We start from the raw sequence: 24,985 nt of genomic DNA on the forward strand, positions 1-24,985 counted from the left end.
AAGGGATCTCAAAGACCATGCAGTTCCATCCCACGGCAGTGAGCTGCTCAGGGAGCATTGGTGTTTGTGCAAGACCCTCACTTGTTTGGGGTGCCTTTGTAACACTGAGTGAACTTTGGTTTCATGGACAGATTTTATCCCAGCCATCCTGGATGCTTTACAGGACGGATTCCTTTCAACCTGGGACAGGTTGGCCAGGCTGGAGGAGGCCCCAGAACCCTCTGTGACGCGGTGGCCATCGCGGATGGGATGGGACAGGGCAGGGTGTCCCAGGGCCCTTTGTGACACGGTGGCCATCACCAATGGCATTGGAAGGGCAGAGTGTCCAAGGGCCCTTTGTGACACGGTGGCCATCACCAATGGCATTGGAAGGGCAGGGTGTCCAAGGGCCCTTTGTGACACACCCTTATATAGGTGTTGGCACCAACACGGCCACATCACAGTGCTCAGAGCAGGCGACGGGAGAGGACGGGACAGAGCGGTGCCATCAGGAGCTTCCTCACAGCACACGCCTTTCTCGCCCACCCGAAGCTTTTCCCAGAGTTCTCTTTGTAGCCAGTACCCTCGAGGCCACCCCACGGGATTTGGTGACCGGGGCTTTTCCCAGGCCTCACCACTCCCTGTGGAAGGGGCCCTCGAGGCCATTCTCCAGGACCAGGGGCTTTTGAGAGGTGTCCACCTTGCAGGTACCATCCGGACCACACTGGGTCATGGCAGGGGGATGCTTCAGCCTGTTCCGCCTCTTCCGGAGGAAGAAGAAGAACAGGAAAGGCCCTGGGGCTGCCCCAGCACAGCAACCTGAGGAGGTGCAGCACTTCCAGCCCCAGCAGCAGGGTGAGTGCTGGAGCTGGGACACAGGGATGGCATGGTGGCTGCAGCCAGCTGGGCCCCTTCCCGGCCCCTGTGCACATGCCCAGGCAAAGGGACGTGCACAGAGGGCCCAAGGCTGATCCCCGCAGCATTCGTGCTCCAGGCACTGCCTGTGCAGGGCTGGGCTGGGCTCTGTTCTGCGGCCTCTCCCGCAGCCCCTCAGCTCTGACTGCGCTCGCTCTTTGCCAGACCCAGCCCGGGACCGGACACAAGAGCAGCACCGTGCCCGTGGCCGCTTCCGCAGAGCTGTTCAGGTACCTGCAGCCATCCCCACCTGGCTGCACCTGCTGGCACTGCTCAGCCTGCCACCGCTGGCACACCACTCCATGGCATTTCCCTCTCTTCCCTGCCCTTTCTTCTCCTGCAGCGTTTGCTGAAATTCATGGCACAGTCTGACACCTGACGCTGTGGCCCAGTCTGACACCAGGCCAAGCGAGCTCGAGGTGAAGCCTGATGTCAGCCCTGCACCTGTTGCTGGTGCAGAAAACTGTGACATGGCACCAGCTGATGGCAAGGAAACCTGTGACACGGCACCCATGGATGATACAGCCGACAGTGGCATGGAACAAATTCAGGCCACTGCCAAGTGTGACATGGCACCAGGTGATGACAAAACAACCCCTGACATGGCACCCACTGATAACATGGCACAAAGTGACATGTAACCAATTCAGGCCACCATCAACTGTGACTCAATACCAGTTGATGGCACAGAAACCTCTGATATGGCATCAAGTGAAGGCACGGCCAACCGTGAGTCAAGATCAACTGATGGTGCCGCAACATCTGCCATGTCACCAAGTGATGGCACAGACAGCTCTGACACCAGCCTGAGCGATGCCATCACAAATGCTGATCCAGCACCAGAAGATGGAATCTTGTGATCCATATACTGGCATTCCCTTGAGTCCCAGCAGGGAGCAAAGCTATGTGTCTAATATTTAAATATGGTGAAGTGAGGCTTCTTAGAAGCTTATTGTCTCACTCCTGTGAGACTTGACAGAGTCTCTGTTGAGTCAGTCTAATGCAACAATTCCAAATGTCGTTTAATAATGTTCAAACAATTTAAATGCAAGTCAGCTTCATACAACATCAATGTCAAACATTTACGCAGTACAACCGCAGCTCTTTCAGTAAAACAAACTTAATTTGTTACATAGTAATATTCCCTTCTCTATGGTGTCTATATTGAACCATGTGTAGGCACATTCTCGGACGGTTAACACTGGCCTGGAGATTGGCCAGTTGTCTCAGGTTTTCCCAATGGGCCATTTTTATATAATCCTTGCTCCTTTCTACAAAGGGAGAAATTATGAGAAAACAAGGGAGAAAGCATCTAATTTAGATTTTTTCTTATATTAATATATTTTGCAAAAGATCATTATAGATGATTTTTCAAGCAAACCTTGGAAACTGACTTAAGAGTTTCTTTCCTCCAGTGTTATTCAAACAGTTTTTATAACAGCTCTTTTACCTATTAATGCCTGTTATGTGAAAATGTGCATGAGGATAACTCTTGGGTGATGTTGGGTTCACATGCTTTATGGGGAATATACAATTGCTGGGAGATAAGAATAACAGCTTGTGCAAATCTTATATGAGCTGATTAGAGTATATACAGACAAAGAGATCTTCAACCACTCCTCCTAGGATCTTGTCTTGGTTTGAGACAAGCAACTGCCAACCCCCCCAAGCACAGAGAGAAAAGCCTCCCTCCTAACACCAGGGAAAGGGAGGAAAAGAGAGGGGAAAGAAAAAAACCACGTCAAACTGCATTTATACTAAAACTACATATATTTTTCACAGAAAGAAAGAGACAATTAGAAGAGAGTACAAATATACACTCACACAAGTCTGCAACAACAAGTTCCCCACCTCAACTTCTTAACGAACACACAAATTCTACTGTCTTAACTACACATTACTTAAGGAAATACTTATTCCCCAGGGAGACAAACTCAAGCAGAAAGGAGAGACCCAGAACAACACATTTTACTTTCCTGAGATACCCTGTGAGCCAGTGGTGGCCCTGGTCCTCTCCATCCCCCCTGGGGCAGCATCGTGCGTCCTCCCAAGAGGAGGGCTGAGAAGTGACTGCCTTAACCACTCCCACACTGGTTCCTACTTCCCTGGAGATGGTGTCATAATGTGGTATGGAATACAAAATTACTGGCTAGAAGAGGTCAGCTGTTAGCTCAGCCCAGCTCAAGTCAGCTGACAGCTTCAGCCTAGTCCAAACTTCCGAGCCAATATCTAGGCCCACCTAGGTGAACCCATAACAGATCTGCACAAAACAAGTAAAATAATTAACCTCCTTTCCCTGCTTACCACTGTCTCTTCAAAATTTGTATCTTTTAATATACATTTAGCTTGAGACAGCAAAAGGAATTTAGGACTGAAAATAGTCTTCTCTCCTGTCCCCCATATTTTTTTAAGGGATATGCATCCTATTCACCAATTTTCCATTACTTGGTTCTCCTTGTTGCCTGCAGATCACCTCTGTGTGCACTATCTGCCCTCTCCCTCTCTGTATGGGAAAAGCACATTTCCCATTGCTTGTTTGAGGTTTCTTAACAGTTAGTTGACAAAACCTGGTTACTCTGTGCTGCCAGCCCTAATTTCTGCCTGAAAGCCCCTCGGACTTTCCACGGGTGCCAGCCAAGATAAAATTATCTGTGTTTGGATGTCAGGAAGGCAACATGGGTATCTATGTGACTCCTTAGCATCTGACTCTATATGGCAGTGTAGCAAATTTAACTTTCAGAGGAAGTTATACAAATGTGTAATGTTTACATTTATACGGGGTGGTTTTTTTCATACTGCTTTGAAATGGAGTTCAGGGTTTTGCTGATGTATTGGCTTTCCTAATCTGACTTTCTAGAGTTTGGACCTATGCTTACCATGCTGAGTGGTGCTTGAAGACCGACCCATCCCTTCGTAAATGCTCTCATCATGGCCTAGTATGGGACTGGGCATATTTTTGTGTAAGAATATGCTGAGATGGAAGAACCCGTCAGAATCATCAATGCCAACACCTGGCCCTATGCAGGACACCCCAAGAAGCACACCATGTCCCTGAGAGTGTTGTCCAAAGAGTTCTTGAACTCTCAGGCTGGTGGTTGTGATCACTTCCCTGCGAAGCCTGTTCCAGCATTCAACTATCCTCTGGGTGAAAAACTTTCTCCTGCTATTTAATCTAATGGAGTGGGTGAGTGGGGAAAGGCAGTGAAGTGAATTGAGAAAAAGCTTATCCTCATTTTTAACTGACAATGTAGATGCTACTGAACGGACTGGCTTGACTCTAGAGAACAGCTTTTGGTTTTGTTCCCCACTGAGCAGTGAGATTTGTCTTCCATCTCTGAATTGGCCAAACTGGCTTTAAAAATGCTTGGTCTTTTATGCTTTTTTCTCCCTGCATGTATCCAGTGAAATGCAGCTGCTCTGAGTTTGGTCCCTGTCAGCCACAGAAAAAAGTCAAATTTTCTGAGAAGTTCCTAGCAATGCTGATGTGGATTTAAATGCTATCAACAATGAGAACAAATGTATTTTTAGATATCTCTCTCAAGTGTGGCATTGATGTATCCAATCAGTTCATTGCCATATGTGTCCTTTGATTTATGTGGAGTGTTTTCCACATAATTTTGTTGGTGACCTTTCAGAGGAAAGATGAAATGGGAAATAACCTGAAGAAATGCCCAGTCAGCTTTTTGGAGACTTGCATTTAGTGTTGCATCATAGTCACAGCCATGTTTAGAGCTATAAATAGCAATGATTTACCACACTGCTGACCTACTACATCAGAGGTCTAAGTCAGGAGATGCTCTGAAAACACTGCAAGAAGTACATAGTCCAGGCATATACTCACTTCTGTCCTGAGGCTTGTGAAAGAGCTGGGACTTGCTGTGGCAGCTCAAGAGCTGAGAGGGACCTGAGTGGGTCTTTTTATCTCTTCTTGTTTCTAAAAGGGAAAAAATGACAAACAGGCAAACTTGATACTGAATAGAGCTGCACTGATGTGGCTCAGCAAGATGGCTAGCTTTAAGGAAACAAGTCACCTGAAGTACCTGCTCTGCAGCTCTTACCAACCCTTGTTACTTTTAAAACCTGGGTGACCTTTAGCTGTGTGGTACGAATGAATACACATTGTTCAGGAAGGCTTAGAAGCTTGAATCTGAGTGTCTTGCCTACAATCTACTTTTTTTTTTAAAGGAAAAATACAGGAACCTCCATTTAAAAATCAGATTTGACACAAAACCCTGCAAGAGCATGGTTGAGGATTATATACTGAGAGATGAATTTATTTGACTTGAGAGCAGCATGGGAGGATTAAATGTTGTAATCCCCTCCCTTTCCCTAATGACAGCACAGAGTGCTGACACTTGTTTGGCTTGGAGAAGATGACTTGGACACAGAAGTGATTAATGTGTGAGCTGAATTTTTTTAACACCTCCTACTGAGAAGAAAGTGCTTTCTCACAAAACAAAGCATATTTGTCATGGGCCATAATGGCACTCATATGAAATCAGAGTCTTTTCACTCAAGTGGAACATGAAGCTTACGAAATGGTCTCAGGTTGTGAAATTTGGGACCTATCTCCTCAAGGCAAATGGGTGATGATTTTCAATGCTCTTGCAAGTGACATGACATAACTACATAGCAAATGCATGTTGGTAAGAATTGTTGTGGTTTAACATTTCAGAATATCTGTGCTTTGCTGCCAATCTTGAGATGCTAACTTTAGCGATCTAATTTTTAAAACATAATTGTCTGTTCAGTTTTCCCTGGGAATTCTTATGTGATAGAAAAATGAATGTACAGATGAGGCAAAAAAAATTCTGTAAATTAGTAGGTGTTTATTTCTGAGAAGCAAATGCATTTTGGTATGTTTCCAAATTAAATGTGGATTTTTTTTCATTATTTAATTTTTTTTTCATTGTCATCATCATTTCATTTTTATGCAAGAGGGTTTTTTTCATTAAAAAGATAAGGCCTGAATAGGGATACCCTTTGGGACTCGGTCCTGTTGTCTTAATATGCATATTTCCTGTACAAGCATCTACAACTTAAAGTTTACTTTCTTATCAGTTATCATTTGCTTAAATTGAAAATCAGTAAGAGAAAAATATTGTTTCATTTATTTGGGTATTTAATCCAGAATTATGCACTTGAGGGGTAGATTATGTGGGTGACCCCTAATTTTTTTCTTTTTTTTTTAACTATGGGCTTACTGAATTTTTGTGGGTAAGAGGAAAGGTTGAACAAAACCCATCAATAATGTCCCTTTTAGTTATTCCAGTGTAATTTAACCCATATCTCTAATCTCTCTATGATTGTAGTCATGTGAATATGAAAAGTATCAACTTTAAATCTAACTGTACTTTGATTTTGGTATTAAACTATGCTATCTTCTTTGTTATTTTCTTCATGACACCAGCAGAATGGGAACATCCCACAGCATGGCTGCAGCCATGGCTTCCATATATTATTGTAAGGAGACAGCTGTTGTGGGACTGGACTCAGTGTCTTGTGATGCTCTTCCACAGCTTTTCCTATTCTCCTCATCACAGTGCCAAACAAGGGCTCAGCGTCAGCTGATAGAGGATTTCCCTCAGACGGATCTTGTGAGAGATTGAACAGCAGTGGAGGGTCATGATGGGTTACATCATCCCCAAAACATGGGCAAATTCCTCTTCTGAAACAGGCTCCAGAGGTTTCTGGTTGGAATACTGGAGTAGCATAATGAGCTTTCCAGATGTTGCCACCTGTCACAGAAAAAGCATATTTGAACAGCTTAATGACAATGTCTAGGAGATGGGGGTGGGGGTGGGGAGGCTCTGTGTGTGTCCTGAAAGTTTTTAGTTCATGTTTAAGTGATCCACTTTGTCATTCCTAGGGCAAGCTTATGTTACAGTTGTCATACATGGGGAAGGGATGTTGTGGAAGCTGGCAGGAATTCAGATGTTTTTGTGGCTTACGGGTAAACTTTGGCTCTGGGTATATGCAGGGCCCTATACAGTATGTGGATGGTTCACCTAATATTTTGGATAAAGAGGGAATCTTCCACTTTCTTGTGTCCCTTTAGAACTCTACATCCCTCTTGGGAAGGGAAAATGGAGCATGAAGTTCCCAGTTTCTGGGTGCAAGTACTGGTAGGTGGTTCTTCTGCTGCCTGTGTGTATCTGAGTGAAGAAGTACATCTGGGCAGAAACTCATCACAGTTTACTTCCATGTTAACATTCCAGCACACTTTAAAATAGAGTGGTAAGTGCAGGCCACGAAATTTGGAGTTCAGTTTTTAAGTTAACATACTGAAGGCAACTACTTTGCATCTTCAGAGCTTGCACATCATCAAGCTCTTGTACTGACCACAGAAAAAGCACAGGTCTGTAACTTGTAATAAAAAAACAGCAAATGGCTAAACTAAATCTGAATGCCATTCATCAGGACACTACTTCCTCCTCCCTCCTCCTTTTCTCCCTATACCTCACCCTGTATTTAGAATACAGTACAGTGAACTCAGAGGCAAGGATGTACCCAGCAGGAAGACACCAATTAGGTACTATGTCTGAAGAAAGGAAATAAGAAGAAAGGGGACATTCACCACTTGATGACGTTTCTCTAATCCACTGAGCACAAATACTTGACAACTGCATTGTCCAGAATTTTCTTTTTGGTTCAATGGAATCAGCTGAACTTTCCTTCCTTTCTTCTATTTTCCCCAGCGTTGTGCTTTATGGCTGGAGCCTGCAGCTTTATTTCTTTGTCTCTGTCTTGTCACTACTACTAGAACACTATTTTGTTAATAAATAAAATTTTAAAACTTCTGAAAAGGTGAGGGTAAACAACAGATATTAAAGCTCAGGTAATATTTTAGCTTAAAATATCTGGTTGCTGGCTGGCTGACTGTGTATCTTTATTTTCACCCATGGTTTCCATGTCCAGTTAAGCTATGCTTCTGTACTTCGGTGGAGGGATGATGTCTCAATGATTCTGAAATGTTTGGGCATAATAAATCTGTAACATTTCTAAATGTTAGATATCTCAATTTCTGAAATTGTGAGAAAAAGTTTGAAGAAGGTAGATTTCTTGAAGGAAATGGGCTCACTTTACTAAGCACAGATAGATACTCCTTAGGTCTCTTTGATTGTATGCTTTGCAACTGGCTGGATGTGCTCTCTGGGCCTTGCACTTTTTTCTCCCAAACCCATCTGGTAATAATCAATCAGTTTAATGAGCAGAAAGAAATGGACTGTCACTAATGAGACTTATGGTAGGATAAAGGAAAGAACTCTTTAACATATAAACAGGGGTTCTTTTGGCTTCAGTCAGGGTCCTGCCTGGTTGACATCAAGATACAATGACTTCATAACTAGGCTGACCAATAGACAGATGTAAACAGACAATAAATATGTAATAAAGTGTGATTTACTTGTAAACGAACTAAAACAGATTCTAAAACTTCTGTCAGCTCAGTCAGAAGAAATGGTAGTTGGAACAAAGTATCAAAATTTCTGCCTTGGTTGAAAGTTGAGGCACATAATTGATTAGCTACTCTTTCATATGCAGAACATTGTGTTGTTTTCAGGCCTCTTGCTATGAGCAGTTGAGGTTCAATGGGGAAAATTATAGAAAGGCATGCACAGGAAAACTAACTGTGCGCGTGGCTTCATAGGAACATGAAATGCCACAAAATACATCTTGCACCTGCATATTGTATGCAGAGCTACTTATGTAGAACTTCTGTAGCTTAGAAGAACAAGTGATGAATGCTAGGTTAGGAGAACAGGAGTCCTTCAACCTGAAAAGCACTTCTTCAAGTGCACTGCTTGATTGGAGTGTGTATTTAGCCTTTCAGTAGGGAAGTGTGGCATGACTCTGCTAGCAGGAGTTTTCTCCAGGAGTCTGGCAGTCAGACACAGCTTTCTCTGCCCCAGAAACGTTCTGTTTCCAGAAAAAATTGTGCCTTAAAAGGAAACAAAGCAAGATCTCTAAGAATAGTGACTGATTCAGACATAGAAGAATTGTGTTTCTGACTGCTGTTGTGCTCCAGGTAATGTGAACAGATGACTGTGCTTAGGGTTAGAGTGTAGGCCCATGGAATTGTTCCAATTAGGTTGGAAAAGACCCTTAAGATCGTTATGTCCAGCACTGCCAAGTCCAACACTAACCCATGTCCTCAAATGCCACACCTACAATGTCTTAAACACCACCAGGGATGGTGACACAACCACTTCCTTGGTCAGCCTGTTCCAATGCTTGACAATTTCATGAAGAAATTTTTATTAAAATCCAATATAAACCTCTCTTGGAGCAACCTGAGGCCCTTACTTTTGTCCAGTAGCATTACTTTGGGAGAAGACACCAAAGTGCCGAAGCCAACATGCCACCAGCCTGTGACCTGCCCCCTCTCATCCCTGGTGGCAGCTCCCCTCGCTCTGCAGCTCCCTGGCCTGCAGCGTGCAAGGGCAGGAAGGCTCCAAGGGGGAACCCTGAGGTTTCTACCAGGCTGCAGGGGCATGGGCCATGCTCACCCCCTGCCCAGGCTCACAGGGTGCTTCAGGAGGGCACGGGCACCTGGAGTGCTTCGGGAAAGGAGCCGCTGCACGGCGAGTGTGTTGCCCACGCTCCCGCTGCTCTCTCGCTGCTGCGGGTGCCTCTTCATATGCGATGTGAAAATGGAACACGGAGCGGCTGACTGCGCTGCAGGGCCGGGGCGGTTCAGTTTTGATTTGTTTTACTGGGTTTTGTTTCAGCGTTTTTAACCCCCTGGCCCAGGCGCTTGATCCACCTGGCAGGCTATGCTGTCCCCTCGGCGGCGCTTCGGCTCACCTGCCCGGCCCGCCGTGCCCGGCCGCGACCGAGGCTGATTTCGTTTAAACTGCCAGATTATGGGCTTGGCCCTGCTAATGATAGAACCACGAAACTTCTGGGTTGGAATGGACACTAAAGATCACCTAGTTCCTATCCCCCTGCCCTGGGCAGGGACACCTTCCCCTGGCCCGGGTTGCTCATAGCCCCATCCAACCTGGCCTTGAACACCTCCAGGGATGGGGCAGCCACAGATTCTTTAGATAAGCTGTTACAGTGCCCCACCACCTCCACAGCAAAGAACTTCCTCCTAATACTTAATCAGAAGGAAATTTTGAATGCACAGCAACAGGCTGTCCCAGTGTGCCGAAAGGCCAGCCGGAGGGGAAGACGACCAGCTTGGTTAAATAGGGAGATTCTGCAAGAAATCAGGGATAAAAAGAAAGGTTACAGACTATGGAAAAAAGGGCTGGCTACTTATGAAGAATTTACAGATAGTGCTAGGTCATGCAGGAAAAAAATTAGGGAAAGAAAGGTGGAATTTGAAGTAAATTTGGCTATTTCAGTTAGGGATAACAAAATGTCCTTTTATAAATACATTAATAACAAAAGGAGGGGCAAGGAAAACCTCCATTCTCTGTTGGACTTGGAGGGAAATATAGTTAAGGAAGATGAGGAGAAGGCTGAGGTACTTAACACCTACTTTGCCTCAGTTTTCACCAGTAAGACAGGTGGCCCTCAAGACAACTGGCCTCTGGAGCTGGTAGACAGGGAGAGGGAGCTGAATAGCCTTCCTGTATTCCAGGAGGATATAGTTAGTGACTTACTGAGCCAGCTGGATCCTAACAAGTCTATGGGACCAGACGGGATCCATCCCAGGGTGATGAAGGAGCTGGCAGAAGAGCTTGCCAAACCGCTCTCCATCATCTTCCAACAGTCCTGGCTCTCTGGGGAGGTCCCAGATGATTGGAGGTTGGCCAGTGTCACCCCAATCCACAAAAAGGGCTGCAAGCAGGACCCTGGCAACTCCAGGCCTGTCAGCCTGACCTCCGTGCCTGGCAGGGTTATGGATCAGTTCATCCTGAGTGCAATCACACAGCACCTTCAGGGTGGACAAGGGATTAGACCCAGCCAGCATGGGTTTAGGAGGGGCAGGTCCTGTCTGACCAACCTGATCTATTTTACAATCAGGTGACCCACCTGGTGGATGAGGGGAAGGCTGTGGATGTGGTCTATCTGGACTTCAGCAAGGCCTTTGACACTGTCTCCCATAATATACTCCTGGAGAAGCTGGTAGCCCATGGCCTGGACAAGTGTACCCTCTCCTGGATTAAGAGCTGGCTGGAGGGTTGGGCCCAGAGAGTGCTGGTGAACGGAGCTGCATCCAGCTGGCGGCCGGTCACCAGTGGTGTTCCCCAGGGGTCTGTGTTGGGTCTAGTCCTGTTTAACATCTTTATTGATGATTTAGATGAGGGAATTGAGTCCATCATCAGCAAATTTGCTGATGACACCAAGCTGGGAGGGAGTGTTGATCTGCTGGAAGGCAGGAGGGCTCTGCAGAAGGATCTGAATAGACTTGAGAGATGGGCTGATTCCAATGGCATGAAGTTCAATAAGGCCAAGTGCCGGGTCCTGCACTTTGGCCACAACAACCCCCTGCAGCACTACAGGCTGGGCACAGAGTGGCTGGAGAGCAGCCAGGCAGAAAGGGACCTTGGAGCACTAATTGACAGGAAGCTCAACATGAGCCAACAGTGTGCCCAGGTGGCCAAGAAGGCCAATGGGATCCTGGCCTGTATCAAAAATAGCGTGGCCAGCAGGACCAGGGCAGTGATCCTTCCCCTGTACTCTGTGTTGGTGAGGCCACACCTTGAGTACTGTGTTCAGTTCTGGGCCCCTCAGTTCAGAAAGGATATTGAGGTGCTGGAGTGAGTCCAGAGAAGAGCAACAAGGCTGGTGAAGGGACTGGAGCACAAGCCCTATGGGGAGAGGCTGAGGGAGCTGGGGTTGTTTAGCCTGGAGAAGAGGAGGCTCAGAGGTGACCTCATCACTGTCTAGAACTACCTGAAGGGAAGTTATAGCCAGGTGGGGGGGGCTGGTCTCTTCTCCCAGGCACTCAGCAATAGGACAAGGGGGCACGGGCTTAAGCTCTGCCAGGGGAAATTTAAGTTGGATATCAGAAAAAATTTCTTTCCAGAGAGAGTAATCAGGCATTGGAATGGGCTGCCCAGAGAGGTGGTGGATTCACCATCCCTAGAGATTTTTAAACACAGATTGGACGTGGCGCTGAGTGCCATGATCTAGTAAATGGACTAGAGTTGGACCAAGGGTTGGACTCGATGATCTTGGAGGTCTTTTCCATCCCAGTCGATTCTATGATTCTAAAACCTACTTTCTTTTAGTTTGATATAGGGTTGATTTATAATTGCTGCAGAGGCCTGCTCACCACAGGAACAGCAAAGATGCAGAGTGATGATTTACATCCACCATCAGAGATGATGTATTTTTATTGTGGCCAAACTGGGCTCCTCAAGTAAATAATTACTTGATACAGACAAAATGTTGGCCTTCAGCACTTTTCAGTAGATTCCCTCTCTGAGGTCCCCTTGTTTCCCAGTTGTGGTATCAGGCCATTCAAACACCCAGCTCGAGGCATGTAGCAAGAGTGAGCTCTGAGACCAGACCCACGAGCCTGTGGCTGCACCAAGCACCAGCCCTGCAGCAGTTCTGCCCGACTGCAGCAGCCCCAGTAGGACTGTGGAGGCCTTTCCACCCAGCTACAGGCTACAAAGCAGAAGACAAGCACTCCTTTCTTTCACTTTTCTTCCCTTCCTTTCTTCTTTCCTTAATTCTTTCCTTCTTAAGATCCCTTTCCTAATTCTTAGACAAAAATATTGTCAGCATGCTCTGTCTAGGGAAAACAGAGAATGAGGAATCCAAAGAAAAAAAACAAGCAAAACCCTAAAACCAACAAACTTTCTTTGGATTCTCCATTCCGTGGAAGAACTGGATTTATGAAACACCCTTGTACTTAACATTTTCTACTGTATAACTCCTTAATCAGTGTGCATCCTGAATACATTAGCTCTTCAAGCACTATGTGGCTTGCACAGCTTACACATTTTTTATTGAATGAAGTATCCAGATTTATCTTTAGGGATTAAGTACCTAAAAATAAAATTTCACTGCAGCACCTGGCATCATATCCTCACATTTAGTCCTTAGTCCCTTTCCTGTCCGCTAAGCACAGTGACTTCCTGCCCTGGGACCATGCTTCTGTCAAATGTGGTGTGATAATGAGGGCACCAACCTCCAGGTTAAACAGGAAGAATGACTAAAAGTTTGGTATTACAATTCTGGTATGTATGTATTCCTGCCAATAAGAAAGGCAGCCAAGTTCACAGCCATTATCCTTATACTCTCATATGTTTTCTCTCTGTATTTAGGGGAACAGAGAAGTTAATTTTGAAATATTTGCAAGAACAAGTAAGTTTTGCAGTGTTCGTTTGCTGAGGAAATAGATTCCTAGCTTAATACTACCTATACTTTATATTGTCATTGTATCAGAAAGTATCAAAAAGGAAATGTGAATGGGCATGAGAAAGATCAGGCAGTTAACATTGTGACATAAGAAGGATTTCCTGCTGGGCTGCCTGATGTTGTCTCACTCCAAGGCCAGCACACAAAGTAAAGTGCCCTTTGAACAGCCAGCTCCTTTATCAGCATATCAGCTAAATCTGATGGGCTGCTGACAGTGGAATGCCCAACCCTTTGTAACTGTTATCCAGCTACAGTTTCACAAGAACTCCGGAAGTCTTCTTTCACTTCACAAGTAGGGAAAGCAAACACAAAGATTAAAAGGGCTCATTCAAGTCTTTAAAGGATGGGCTGATGAGTAGGCATAGCCTTCTTCATCAGCATCTGCATTTCTCCACCTGTGCAGAATGGAAAAACCTGAATATAGTATTCCTATGAATTTGTTATCTTATTGTCACATCATCCAGTCAAAGAAGGTGCAATTCTTACCAACTAACTTTTATTTATTTTTTATCTGATGTGGTCAGTCTCAGCTCCCTTTTAAATCAGCTGAGAGAATCAAACGTGACTGATCTATCACAGACGTGCTACACAGATGGAAGTGAATCACACCCTATAAATATCTGCATCTCTTCAGTGACTGGAAAACAAGCAGCTCAGATCCAGACACCTGTGTTTGGTCACACAGATTCCATCCTCCATTCTGAGTGGGAATACGGACACAGCTGCCAGTCACTGGCCTGCTCTCTTTTGTAATGGAGGGTGACATCAGCAAAGACCGAGTGCTTGTTTTGGGCTCAGGAAAGCATTAGAGCTGCGGTCACCTTGTCTAATGCCACAGTTGGAAAAAAAAATGAAATAAATAATATAGGACTATTGAAAACAAACAACTACTGCTTAAGATAAAGACTTTACATGCACAGCTCTTTTTTTTCTTCAGTCCTACACTAAAGCTGATCCCGCATGCTTTTGCGGCAAAAGTGATACAAACACTGCAACAAAATGGGGATTCTTGAAGCTATGCTTCCCAGGAAGCAAACCCCTTCATCTCAGACGAGGCAAGACAGCTAACAATGAGGTCATTCTGCACCTTGCAGAAGAACTGAGAGTTTGAGACAATAAACTTACTCCAGATATATGTATGTATATTTTTACATGGTACTCTATTGGAAAGTAGAGGTCATTACATTGTCTCTGATCTGCAGGAGGGGGGTTGTTTATACTCACTCTCCTTCTGGTGCCACCGCACTGCATGCAGAAACACACCGCAGTAGTGAAACATGAACTCATGCCCAGAGTGCTGAACTGCCCCACTCAGCAGAGGCAGCAGAGTGTGCCCATCGATTACCCTAATGGAGACAACCAGAGTCACCAGATAGGTTGAGGATTTCAGTCTGCAGCTGGAGCATGAGCAGTATCCACTCTCTATGTATGCAGCATTAGAATTTCAGATGTCATCTCTAAACCAAGGCACATTTTAGTTAATGAGCCCTGATTTTTAATTGTGTGTATGGGTGGAGATCAGTGATTAGCAGTTACTAGCAGTTTTGGCAAATACAGCTAGTTCACATCCTGCCTTGGGAGATAAGTCACCACTACTGTAATTTTCCTGGAAGTAAGTGATAAGCATAGGTTCACAAGTTTGAATTTTGCTACCTGAAATGGAAGTCACTGAGGTCACTGATAACTGTGAGCTCCAGGCTTTGTGGAAAAAATACCAAAACAAAACAAAAACCAAACCAACCAACAAAACAAACCAAACCCAAGTGACAGTTGGTTTAGTTACACACCATCAGTACATTTATGCTTTTTGCTGAAATGATTTAGCCACCATGCTTTCTCATGTCCTTTAGAGGAGACTAACATAAATAGTACAAATTGTTTACTATTGAGGAAGCTACTTCTTCGGTACTGGCAGAAAAATGCAGGTCATGTTCCATTTGCTCCTCCTTCCCTACCTGTGAATAACCAGGCCTCCTAGGCTTCCTGTTGTAGTACTCAAACAGGACTAACCAACCTTGTGAAAATCTATGGATTTTTCATTTAAAAAAGGGTAAAATTTAAAGGGGAAGCTTTGGTTGTGGGTTTTGGTTTTGTTTGTTGTTTGGTTGTTTGGGGGTTTTTTGGTGTTTTTGTTGGGTTTTTTTACAGTCATCCTAGTGTCTCCAATCAACCTTTTAGTGATTACGGAACTGAGTTAGCTAAATTACACTTGATATAACATACTGGTTTTATCTTTGCCTTTTCCATAGAAGATGGGGAAGACTATGCAAAAAGAAAGTTAGAGAATTGCCTGATTTAGAAACAAACAGAATTTAACATGCGGTGGTTAGAATCCATGATTTAGTTTCAATCTAAATCAAGAAAGGGAAGCAAATATGCTTTATGAAGCCACCTCTGTACCTGTCCTGAGGCACTGACCCTCCAGCCAGATGAACTACTGTAGGATAAATGTCCATAAGGCTTGTAGGTTCATCAATAACTGTCCCTGCAGGCAACACTCCTGGCCATCTAACTATTCCTGGAACACGTATTCCTCCTTCCCAGCCTCCCATTCCTTTTCCACCTGTTAAAGAAGGGAGGAAAAGTGTCAAAAAAAGATAAAAGAAAGTAGATGTTTATTGTGCATGTGTAATAAAAGATTTAAAAACTTTTAGAATATTCATGTAACTTTAATGAAAACACACTAAATCCTGGAGAACAGTAGAGTGACTATAGTGCAAATTCCGTTCTTCAAAAGTAAGTGTTATTAACCTCTTTATTTTGCACTACTTTCTTGGTGGCACATATAACAACCCACTACTAAGCACCATTTTTGGCAAAAGAGGAAGAATTCCAGCCTCCGATGTCTGAGAAATCATTCTGATCCAGAGCTTAAATTGAAGGTCACATCTGAGAATACTCTGCACACTCACTAATAACATGCCCAAGAAAAGAATCTGTTAATAAATAAAGTCTGTTAATTAATAAAAAGCAAACTCTGATTTTCAATGGAATAGAGGTTGCAGTCCCACTTGGTGCCTGAGGAAGAGAAATTAACACAGGGCAACTTTGGTTGTCAGCTCATAATCAGAGACCGTGGGAACATTATTAAAATGAATTGCAGCTCTGGAGGGCAGTGAGGGGAACTGGGATAATGTTTGGTTGCCCTCCAGGAGATTACAGTCCGAAGGATGCTCTAAGGTGGTCCCAAATGGAAGAGTGTAGAACTCACACATTAAATAAGAGAGTGCACTGAATATGATGCAGTAACAAAGACTTTCCACCTGCATTTCTATTGAAATTGTCTTGAGGTAATACAAAAAGACTTTCTTAACTTGGCTTCTCTTGCATTCCTCTGGTCTTCTAAATTCCCTCCTCCATGTAGCCTCTCTTACAAATCAAAATATTCATTGTTTGAATAGTATTTCAAAGTAAGAACCATTAACTAATTACAGGTATAAGTTACAAATGTCAAGGATCAGACTATTAACAAAACAATGTGGTTCAAAGGCAGAACTCCAAGCTTTTGTCACTGTGTTGCAAGGCAGTCATAGGAAGTCTAGAAGAAACATCTAAATGATGCGTGAAAAACTGGAAAACTATATAAAGAAAATAGATGTCAAGATATCTGCCAGTGTTGGCATAGATAATCAGTAGATTGGAACTTTTTGAAATTCAACAAAACTCAATGCAGGGTTCTGGGGATAATAACCTCTTGCACCAGTACAGGCTATGGGCTGACCTGCTGGAAAGCAGCTCTGCAGAGAAGGACTTGAGAGTTCTGGTGGACAACAAGCTGTCCATAAGCCAAGAAGGCCAATGGCATCTTGGAGTCCATTAGGAAGAGCATTGCCAATAGGTTGAGGGAGGTGATCCTGCCCCTCTACTCAGCACTAGTGAGACCACATCTGGAGTGCTGTGTCCAGTTCTGGGCTCCTCAGTACAAAAGAGACATGGAGCTCCTGGAGTGGGTCCAGCAGAGGGCAATAGATATGATCAGGGGTCTAGAGCACCTCACTGATGAGGAAAGGCTGAGGTAGTTGGGCCTGGTCAGCCTTGAGAAGACATGACTGAGAAGGGACCCCATCAATGTCTATAAATATATGAAGAGAGGGTGCCAAGAGGATGCAGCCACACTCTCTTTGGTAGTGCCAAGCAATAGGACAAGAGGCAACAGGCAGAAACGGATTCACAGAAAGTTTCATCTGAACATAAGGAAGGACTTCTTTACAGTGTGGGTGACTGAGCACTGGATTGCCAGAGAAGTGGAGTTTCCCTTACTGAAGATATTCAAGAACTGTCTGGATGCAATCCTGTGCCATGTGCTCTAGGGTGACCCTGCTTGAGCAAGGAGATTGGACCAGATGACCTTACCCATTCTGTGATTCTGTCTTCTGTGAAGGACTGAAGGATTTTTCAAGTGAGACTCCAAACAGTGTGTTCTGGATCTGCATCAGGGCAAGTTCAGACTGGATATTAGGAATAGGTTCTTTGCTGAGAGGGTGGTTGGTCACTAGAATAGGATCCTGAGGGAAGTGGTCACAGTACCAAGGCTGTCAGGGCAGTTAAATGCCTCCCTGACATCCAATCCCGTCAGATCTCAGAAGCTAAGCAGGGTCAGCCCCAGATTAGTACTTGGATGGGAGACCTCCTGGGAAATGCTGAGTGCTGTAGGTTCTAGTCCTGAGGACTTCACTGGCACTGTCCAAGCTCACTCGGCCATGGCAGATGAACCTCAGGACTTAAACGGTGAGGCCAGTTCTGCGCATGCTGTGCCTCACCTAAAAAATCCACTGCGCAGGCTGGAAGGGCACACCCACATGGGGACAGCCCTTCCCAAATCTTTGTTCGCGAAGCTGAGCCACACACACACACACACACACACACACACACCCCCAAGCCTGTCAGAGGTCAAGGAGTATTTGGTCAATGATCGTAGTCATATGGTTAAGTTTTAGCGAGTCTTGTGAGGAGCAGGTAGTTGGACTTGATTATCCATATGGGTTCCTTACACCTTGTGATACTCTGTGATTCTATGATACTACAAGATAAGTAGTGCTTTGGGTGATGGATAAGAAAGCATGCTTACAATATTTAAATATAACACAGAACTACAAGGGGGATTCAAGTATACTGAAGTCTAAAGAAAGGAGGAACAAGGGGGAACAAAACAGCACTGAAATGCATGATGAGCAAGAAAGGAATAATCTCTTCTCTGTAGGTTGGTGAAAAGAGCATGACCTGTTGCTTAAACTGCAGCAAGGACATTTGAGGTAGGTACCTAGAAAAAAACCTCCAGCAGCATAGACTATGAAAACTGGATTTTCTGGGGAATCATGAAAGGTGTTTAACAACTGGGTTAGACAACATAGCTGTCAGGAGTAGCTTTGGTGAAAATGCTGCTGACTGGAGGCCGAAAGATGAAAAGATGACACGCTTAATTTGTTTCAGATCTACAATCCAAGATTATAAACCTAACATATGGTTAATTAAATTTAGTCTGTCTGAATGTATTTTATTCTATAATTTTCTTTTTAAGGGGAAGACTTACGCATGTACACACTTCCAAAATTTTACCTTTATAGATCCCATTCCATCCACCTAACTGAGAATTTCCTCTGTGAGCCTCTAAGGATCCTCCATGATCAGATGCAAAATAAATGAATGTGGTATTCTTCAAGCTTTCTTTGTCAATAACCTCCAGAAGCCTTCCTATAAACAAAGCAAAACATCATAATTACATCAGGAGATGCAGTCAGATTTTTTAAGTCTCGACTCAAAATTCAGTGAAGATGGAGTCTTTCCATTTATCTGAATGAGTTCTGTAATGAACTGTATTCAATGAAAAGAGACCTCGACAGCTAAGTGAGATGGGCAATCACCAACCATGTGAAGTTTAACAAGGGAAATTTCCAGATTCTGCACCGGGGATGGGACAACCCTGGATGTTTGTACAGACTGGGGAATGAGATGCTAGAAAGCAGTGCCACCTAGAGGCAGTTGAGGGTCCTGGCCAAAGGCAAGTTGAAAACGAGTCAGCAGTGTCCTGGCAGCCAGGAGGCCCAACCAACCATGCCCTAGGTGGCATCAGACAAAGCATTTACAGCCGGTTGAGGGAGGGGATTGTCCCACTCTGCTCTGCACTGGTGCAGCCTCACCTTGAATATCGTGTGCAGTTTCGGGCACTGCAATATAAAAAAAGACATTAAGCTATTAGAGAGCATCCAAAAGAGGGCCACAAGGATAATGAAAGGTTTGAAAGGCATGCTGTATGAGGAGCAGCTGAGGTCACTTGGTCTGTTCAGCCTGAAGAAGAGGCGATCTCCTTGTAGTCTTCAACACACTCATGAGGGGAAACAGAGGGGCAAGTACCAACCTCTTCACTCTCGTGACCACTGACAGGACTCGAGGAAACTGCATGAAGCTGTGTCAGGGGAAGTTTAGGTTAGATACCAGGAAAAAGTTTTTCACCCAGAGGGTGGTCAGGCACTGGAACAGACTGCCCAAGAAAGTGGTCACAGTACCAAGCCTGTCTGAGTTCAAGAACTGTTTAGACAATGCTGTCAGGTATGCAGTGTGATTCTTGGGGTGTTCTGTGCAGGGCCAGGAGTTGAATTTAGTCATCCTGTTCGGTCCCTTCCAAGACAGGATATTGTATTATTCTATGATTCTATGAAATAATAAGAGCCCCCAAAAAACTGATGAACATTTATAAAATTTGTTTGTTGTGTATAGAAAAACAGAAAATAAAAAAAATACGATCAGTTGCAAAATAATTAAAACAAACTACTCAGAGTATTCAGTCAACTTTATACTGTAAATTCTCTGAGATAAGGATTGCCCTGACTAGGTAGCCTCAAACATCTTGAATAGCTTAAATAATAGTGATGCCTTGATTACTAACTATAGAAAACTTCAGTGTCTCATGAGGAACTGAACAGGGACTTTGAGAACAGGCTGCATGCTATCAACCAAAATTCTCTCCTGCTGTCAGTGGTAAAAACTTCACAGACTATAATTCAAGCCTAATTTTATAAGGAATGTTTTTGGTACTGATAGCATCAAATCTTTATACAGAATGTTATTTATCTTTGATTGATTGTCTTCATCACCTTCTGCGCCAAATGTATTTGCCTAGAACAGCTTCTGCAGCTATAGAAGCAGCAGCAAAAACTAAATTGCCCAAGGAAAAAGCATAAGCCAGTGATCAGCTCTTTTTTCAATCTCTTCTCCTTTACAGACTTCCTGGGTTTCCTTGGTCAAAGTAGTTATAGATCTTACCTAAAAAACCTTCCCCCCAAAAGAGTTTAGATCAAGTCTAGGCTGGTTCTGAATTAGACCCCAATTCTCTTCATCGTCCAACCCTGGAGACTTCTGCCCTCACTGGCTGCCATCCTTTTTCAACTATCAGGGCATGTTCCTTACATTATTCAATTCTGCTATACAGCTGTGATTACATAGCCTGTGCCTGAAGGTGACTGGAGCCAAAAGTTTGAAAAAGGAGCATGGCAGAGTTCTCTGATTCAACTGGACCTTGCAGGAGCTTTCAGGCTGATCATGAGAAGGAATTGGGCTCCTCTGAAAATAAAATGTTGTAGATGTCATTACTGGGGGAAGAAAAGGTTCAGGGATTGAATCTTCGCCTTGACAGGGGATGGCTGATTACTTTGTCAACGCTTTTTACTTAATATGAACAGTCACTGAAGCAGAAAGCAGAAAGGAACAACTAAGTAAAATTTAGGCTTAGGTTTTTAAACTTAATTAAACCAATTAGGAATTTAACCTGATTGGCACTTAGAGCCTAGATTTAGACTTAAGTGAGTCTTCACTGACTTCACATAATTTATTAAGTGAAACTCCATAGCTTTGTAACTTAGATTTTTGAGTGGAAGAGAGTTCTGGTTTATTATTTTTTGATTAAAATGAATAAGTACACAACCACTGTATAATGCAATATTTAGCAGCAGCACCACTTACATCTTCTAAGACCAGACAGAGCTGAAGCAATGTCATAATTTTGATTAACAGCATGATCAAGGGCACATTTGATTATATGACTGCATTTAACACTTCAGCATAGAAGTGTGTCAATTTAAAAAGATAAAGAACAAATCCTTACAAAGAAATTTTAATCTTTCATCTTAAGAAAGAAAGAAAAAAAGATGTGGTTATGGTATGGCAATCTCTGAAACCAACTGTGTATCCAAGGCAAGATCACTGATTTTTATATATGCAAAAAGGAAATTTGGTGATCACCCCTTTAAGTTCTTTTCCACATTCAAATGAATGAAGAATTTTCTTCAAGACCAACACTTACCCACCATCCAATCCATCTCCTCTACATTATCTCCATACAGGCCATGCCTGCTTCTTCCCTGAAATTTCACTGTGGTAATGAGAGGGGTGTGAACATGTAAAAGGGAAACAAAGAGAAGAAATGGTCTATGCTTGTTCCTGAAATAAAAGAAAACAAGGGTCATTTCTCTTCAAACTGTCACTCAATCCAAAATATAGCAGTGATATTCTAGTTACTATCTCAATATATATTATTATTGTGACCTAAACAATTTTTTACATATTTTTAAATTTTGACATTTTTTTACTTTTGAGGTTTTGGGAGACTGAGGGAATTAAAACATCCCTCAAAGATGTTGGGTTTGTATTGAGATCAAAACCATAATGGGCTCTTTCTTTTTCACATTCCAAGTTAGACACATGGAGAACATTAAATAAACAACGAGGAGAGGTCATAGACAAAAGACTGACACATTATCACAGGCAAGGAGAATAGGACTCATTTGCTTAAACTTCATGATATTATTATTAAAAATCCTTAAAATGTGAGACAATTACCTTTCAATGAACATAATTGCCTCCTTCAGCATCTTAGGTGTAGTTTTGTCTAGGTTCATAGGTTGTTCAGTGATATCATGGTTTCTCATCAGGATACAGTTCCAGTACTTGGTGAAACCATAGCTGGAGAACCAGGAGAGGAAGTGAAGAAGACCACAGATGGCCAGACAGATAATTATTTTCCACTTTACTGGAAAAAGATTGGCAAGTTTTCCAAACACAAGAGTAAATACTGCAAGGATGATCATCTGTGTGTGAAGCCAATAGGTGTCTTGCAAAGATTTGGCCAGTTCAGGGTCATCTGTGCCTTGACACTCATTCACAAGGGTAAAAGGCATGCCATAAAAGTAGTCAAAACCATGATTTAAAGGATGGTGGCAATGATCACGGCGGGTTTTGCAGTTCACACCCATATGCCACTTCCCTGAAAATATAAAACAATGATCTTAAATCTGACATCAGGACTGTTGGGTGCATCTGCCTGTATTTCTAGGAGGTTGGCTGCATCCCTCAGTTAAGGTGCAGCCAAGGGTGGAGCTGGTGTGGAATGGGGACAGACTCAAGGAGCAATAATGCATTTTATCTGTCTAGAACAGCTGCTTCTCCTTGCCTATCTGTTTAAATTTCATGCAGAAAATTGCCCAGCTCAGACACCTCCCTGAATCAGAACAAATAAGATTGCAATAGTTGGTGCTTATTATTTTTTACGTGATGAAGTAGCCATGCATTAACGGGTAACCTGGTGGGGAGAAACTGAAGAAACCCTTGTAAAAGAAAAACCCTTGTGAAAGAAACAGCTAAATGCAAAAGTATTAACTATTTTACACTCAACTTCTATCTGACTTTCACAGTCCAGGAACAAATTTCAGAAAGAAGGTGTACATATTGGCTCTGTGTGGTCATAGTCATCCTAAAATGAGTAGCACAAATTATTCAGTACAATTGGACATATCAGAATATGCCATATACTGATAATGAAGCTTAATGAAGTCATACTACAGGGCAGTGTAATTCTCCTGACATTGAAGGAAAGACAGTCTATAACCATGGGCTTAGGGGCTGCTACCTAGACAAATAACTTCTGAGAACTGCTGACCAGCCCTGCACTTGTGTGTATGAATGTAGTTTACAGTATAAACTATATCAGACTGCACTAAGCAGTGTATGAAGTCAGTACATCACTGAGACTTGCTTCAGTTTAGGAACTAAATGACACCTCAGTGTGCAGAGCTGAGCAGAGATGTGAAAAGCACATTAATTACAACTAAGCACATTACTACTTTGATTACATCAAAAAGAATTTTAAAATGAGAGGTGCTTGAAACACACAGCCTTTAATTGCTGTTCAGGCAAAATTAGCCAAGAGTTAACAGGATTTTCTTTTTTTGGACATGCATTTTGATCCAAGACCCACTGAAGTCAATGGGATTCTTTCAGCTTTTTTGGAAAGAATTTACTTTTGCAGAAGTTAAGGGACTTCTAGCATCATAACTGTGATAATAAGCAGGATGCTTAAATAATATAAAATCTAGCCACAAGATATCACAGAATGGGTAAGGTTGAAAAGGACTACAGTGGGTCATCTGGTCCAACATCCCTACTCAAGCAGGGTTGCGCTGGTATACTGCATAGGATTATATCGACACAGTTCTTGAATGTCTCCAGTGACAGCAGCTCCACAACAGCTCTGGGCAATCTATTCCAATGCACTGTAACCCTCACAGTAAATAAGTTTTTGCTTATGTTCAGATGGAACTTCCTACACATCTGTTTCTGCCCATTGCCTCTTATCCTGTTGCTTGGCACCACTGAGAAGAACATGGCTCCATCCTCTTGGCACTGTCTTTTCAGATACTTATACACATTGATGAAGTCCCCTCTCAGTCATCTCTTCCCAAGGCTGAACAGGCTCAACTGCCTCAGTCTTTCCTCATAAGACAAATGCTTCAGTCCCCTAAGTATCTTCATTAGTGATGAGTAAGTCAAAAAATGCTGGGCCCAGTATTGACCCTTGAAGACACCATTAGTGCCAGGCCTCCAACTAGACCCTCTGATTACAATCCTGCAGGATCTGCCATTCAGCCAGTTCTCAATCTGTCTCAATGTCCACTCATCCAGTCCACACGCCCTGAGTTTTCCTATGAGGATGTTGTGAGAGTCAGTGTCAAAAACCGTGCTGAAGTTGATACAATAAAGACCACTGATGTCTTGGTACCAATCAGCAGACAATGTTTTTCTGCTCTAACAGATCAGTGAATATCTCTGTTGGTTCATCCTGTAATAACCTGTACTGGGCAAACAAGATTTTTTTCCTTTGAGTTTACTTCCATTTTCATTGTATATCTATGTATTCCATATATCCTCATTTTGGATTTTTCAGATATGCTGTGCTGACACTGGGACTTGTGGATAGCATTCTTAAAACTGCTGATTTTGAAAGTGATGCATACAAGAAAATCTAGTTTAACTGATCCTAGACATTTTGACAAAAAACTCCCAAACATTTACAGAAGCAGCCTAATTTGAGTAAGAAGCAATGAAAAGTCTTGTTATACAAGCCAAAGGACAAGTTGCTCTGTCTCATACCTACAAGTGCTGTAGAATAACCTTGCTGGTGCAGTATTCTGGCAAAAGTAGTCTCATTTGGTGGGAGTCCCCCAGAACACCCATTCCAAAAGAGAATCTGCCGTTGAGTGCTGGATGCCATGCCTAGAGAGGAATAAAAGTCTTTAAATAAAACCAGACAGATTTCAGATTGTCAGTCTGATCAGACTGTGCTTTCTAATGAAGGGGACTCAGTTGTCTGAGCCTAGTGCCTTTTTATACACCATTCAGCATGCCCCGGGAATATGCTGATTGACTTCCAGAACGATGTCTCTTCCAAGTCCCATTATATGCTAATCCAATGCAGATGCCTCAGTTATGCTGGGTTATC

The 24,985-nt window shown here is 43.3% G+C and overlaps 1 protein-coding gene across 6 annotated transcripts in view; it reads right to left on the reverse strand.

Annotated features, from left to right (window-relative positions):
• Positions 1-2,129: 2,129 nt before the first annotated feature.
• The window catches only part of LOC139668688 (arylsulfatase D-like), a 28,658-nt gene continuing 5,802 nt past the window's right edge, over positions 2,130-24,985 (reverse strand). For 2 of the 6 annotated variants that reach the window (XM_071548474.1, XM_071548487.1), the window contains exons 6-12: positions 24,637-24,759; positions 22,051-22,474; positions 21,515-21,651; positions 18,775-18,909; positions 15,619-15,781; positions 14,443-14,564; positions 2,316-6,632 (exon numbers count right to left, since the gene is read on the reverse strand). In XM_071548474.1, the coding sequence (XP_071404575.1) occupies positions 6,262-6,632; positions 14,443-14,564; positions 15,619-15,781; positions 18,775-18,909; positions 21,515-21,651; positions 22,051-22,474; positions 24,637-24,759 (1,475 nt within the window). In that variant the 3' untranslated portion in view covers positions 2,316-6,261. Of the gene's footprint in view, positions 2,166-2,313; positions 6,633-14,442; positions 14,565-15,618; positions 15,782-18,774; positions 18,910-21,514; positions 21,652-22,050; positions 22,475-24,636; positions 24,760-24,985 lie in introns of those variants that run through there. The other 4 variants (XR_011697113.1, XM_071548513.1, XM_071548496.1 and 1 more) reach the window with 4 other exon arrangements.

This window comes from Pithys albifrons, chromosome 1, assembly GCF_047495875.1.
Source record: "Pithys albifrons albifrons isolate INPA30051 chromosome 1, PitAlb_v1, whole genome shotgun sequence".
In the NCBI taxonomy this organism is placed as follows: Eukaryota; Metazoa; Chordata; class Aves; order Passeriformes; family Thamnophilidae; genus Pithys; species Pithys albifrons.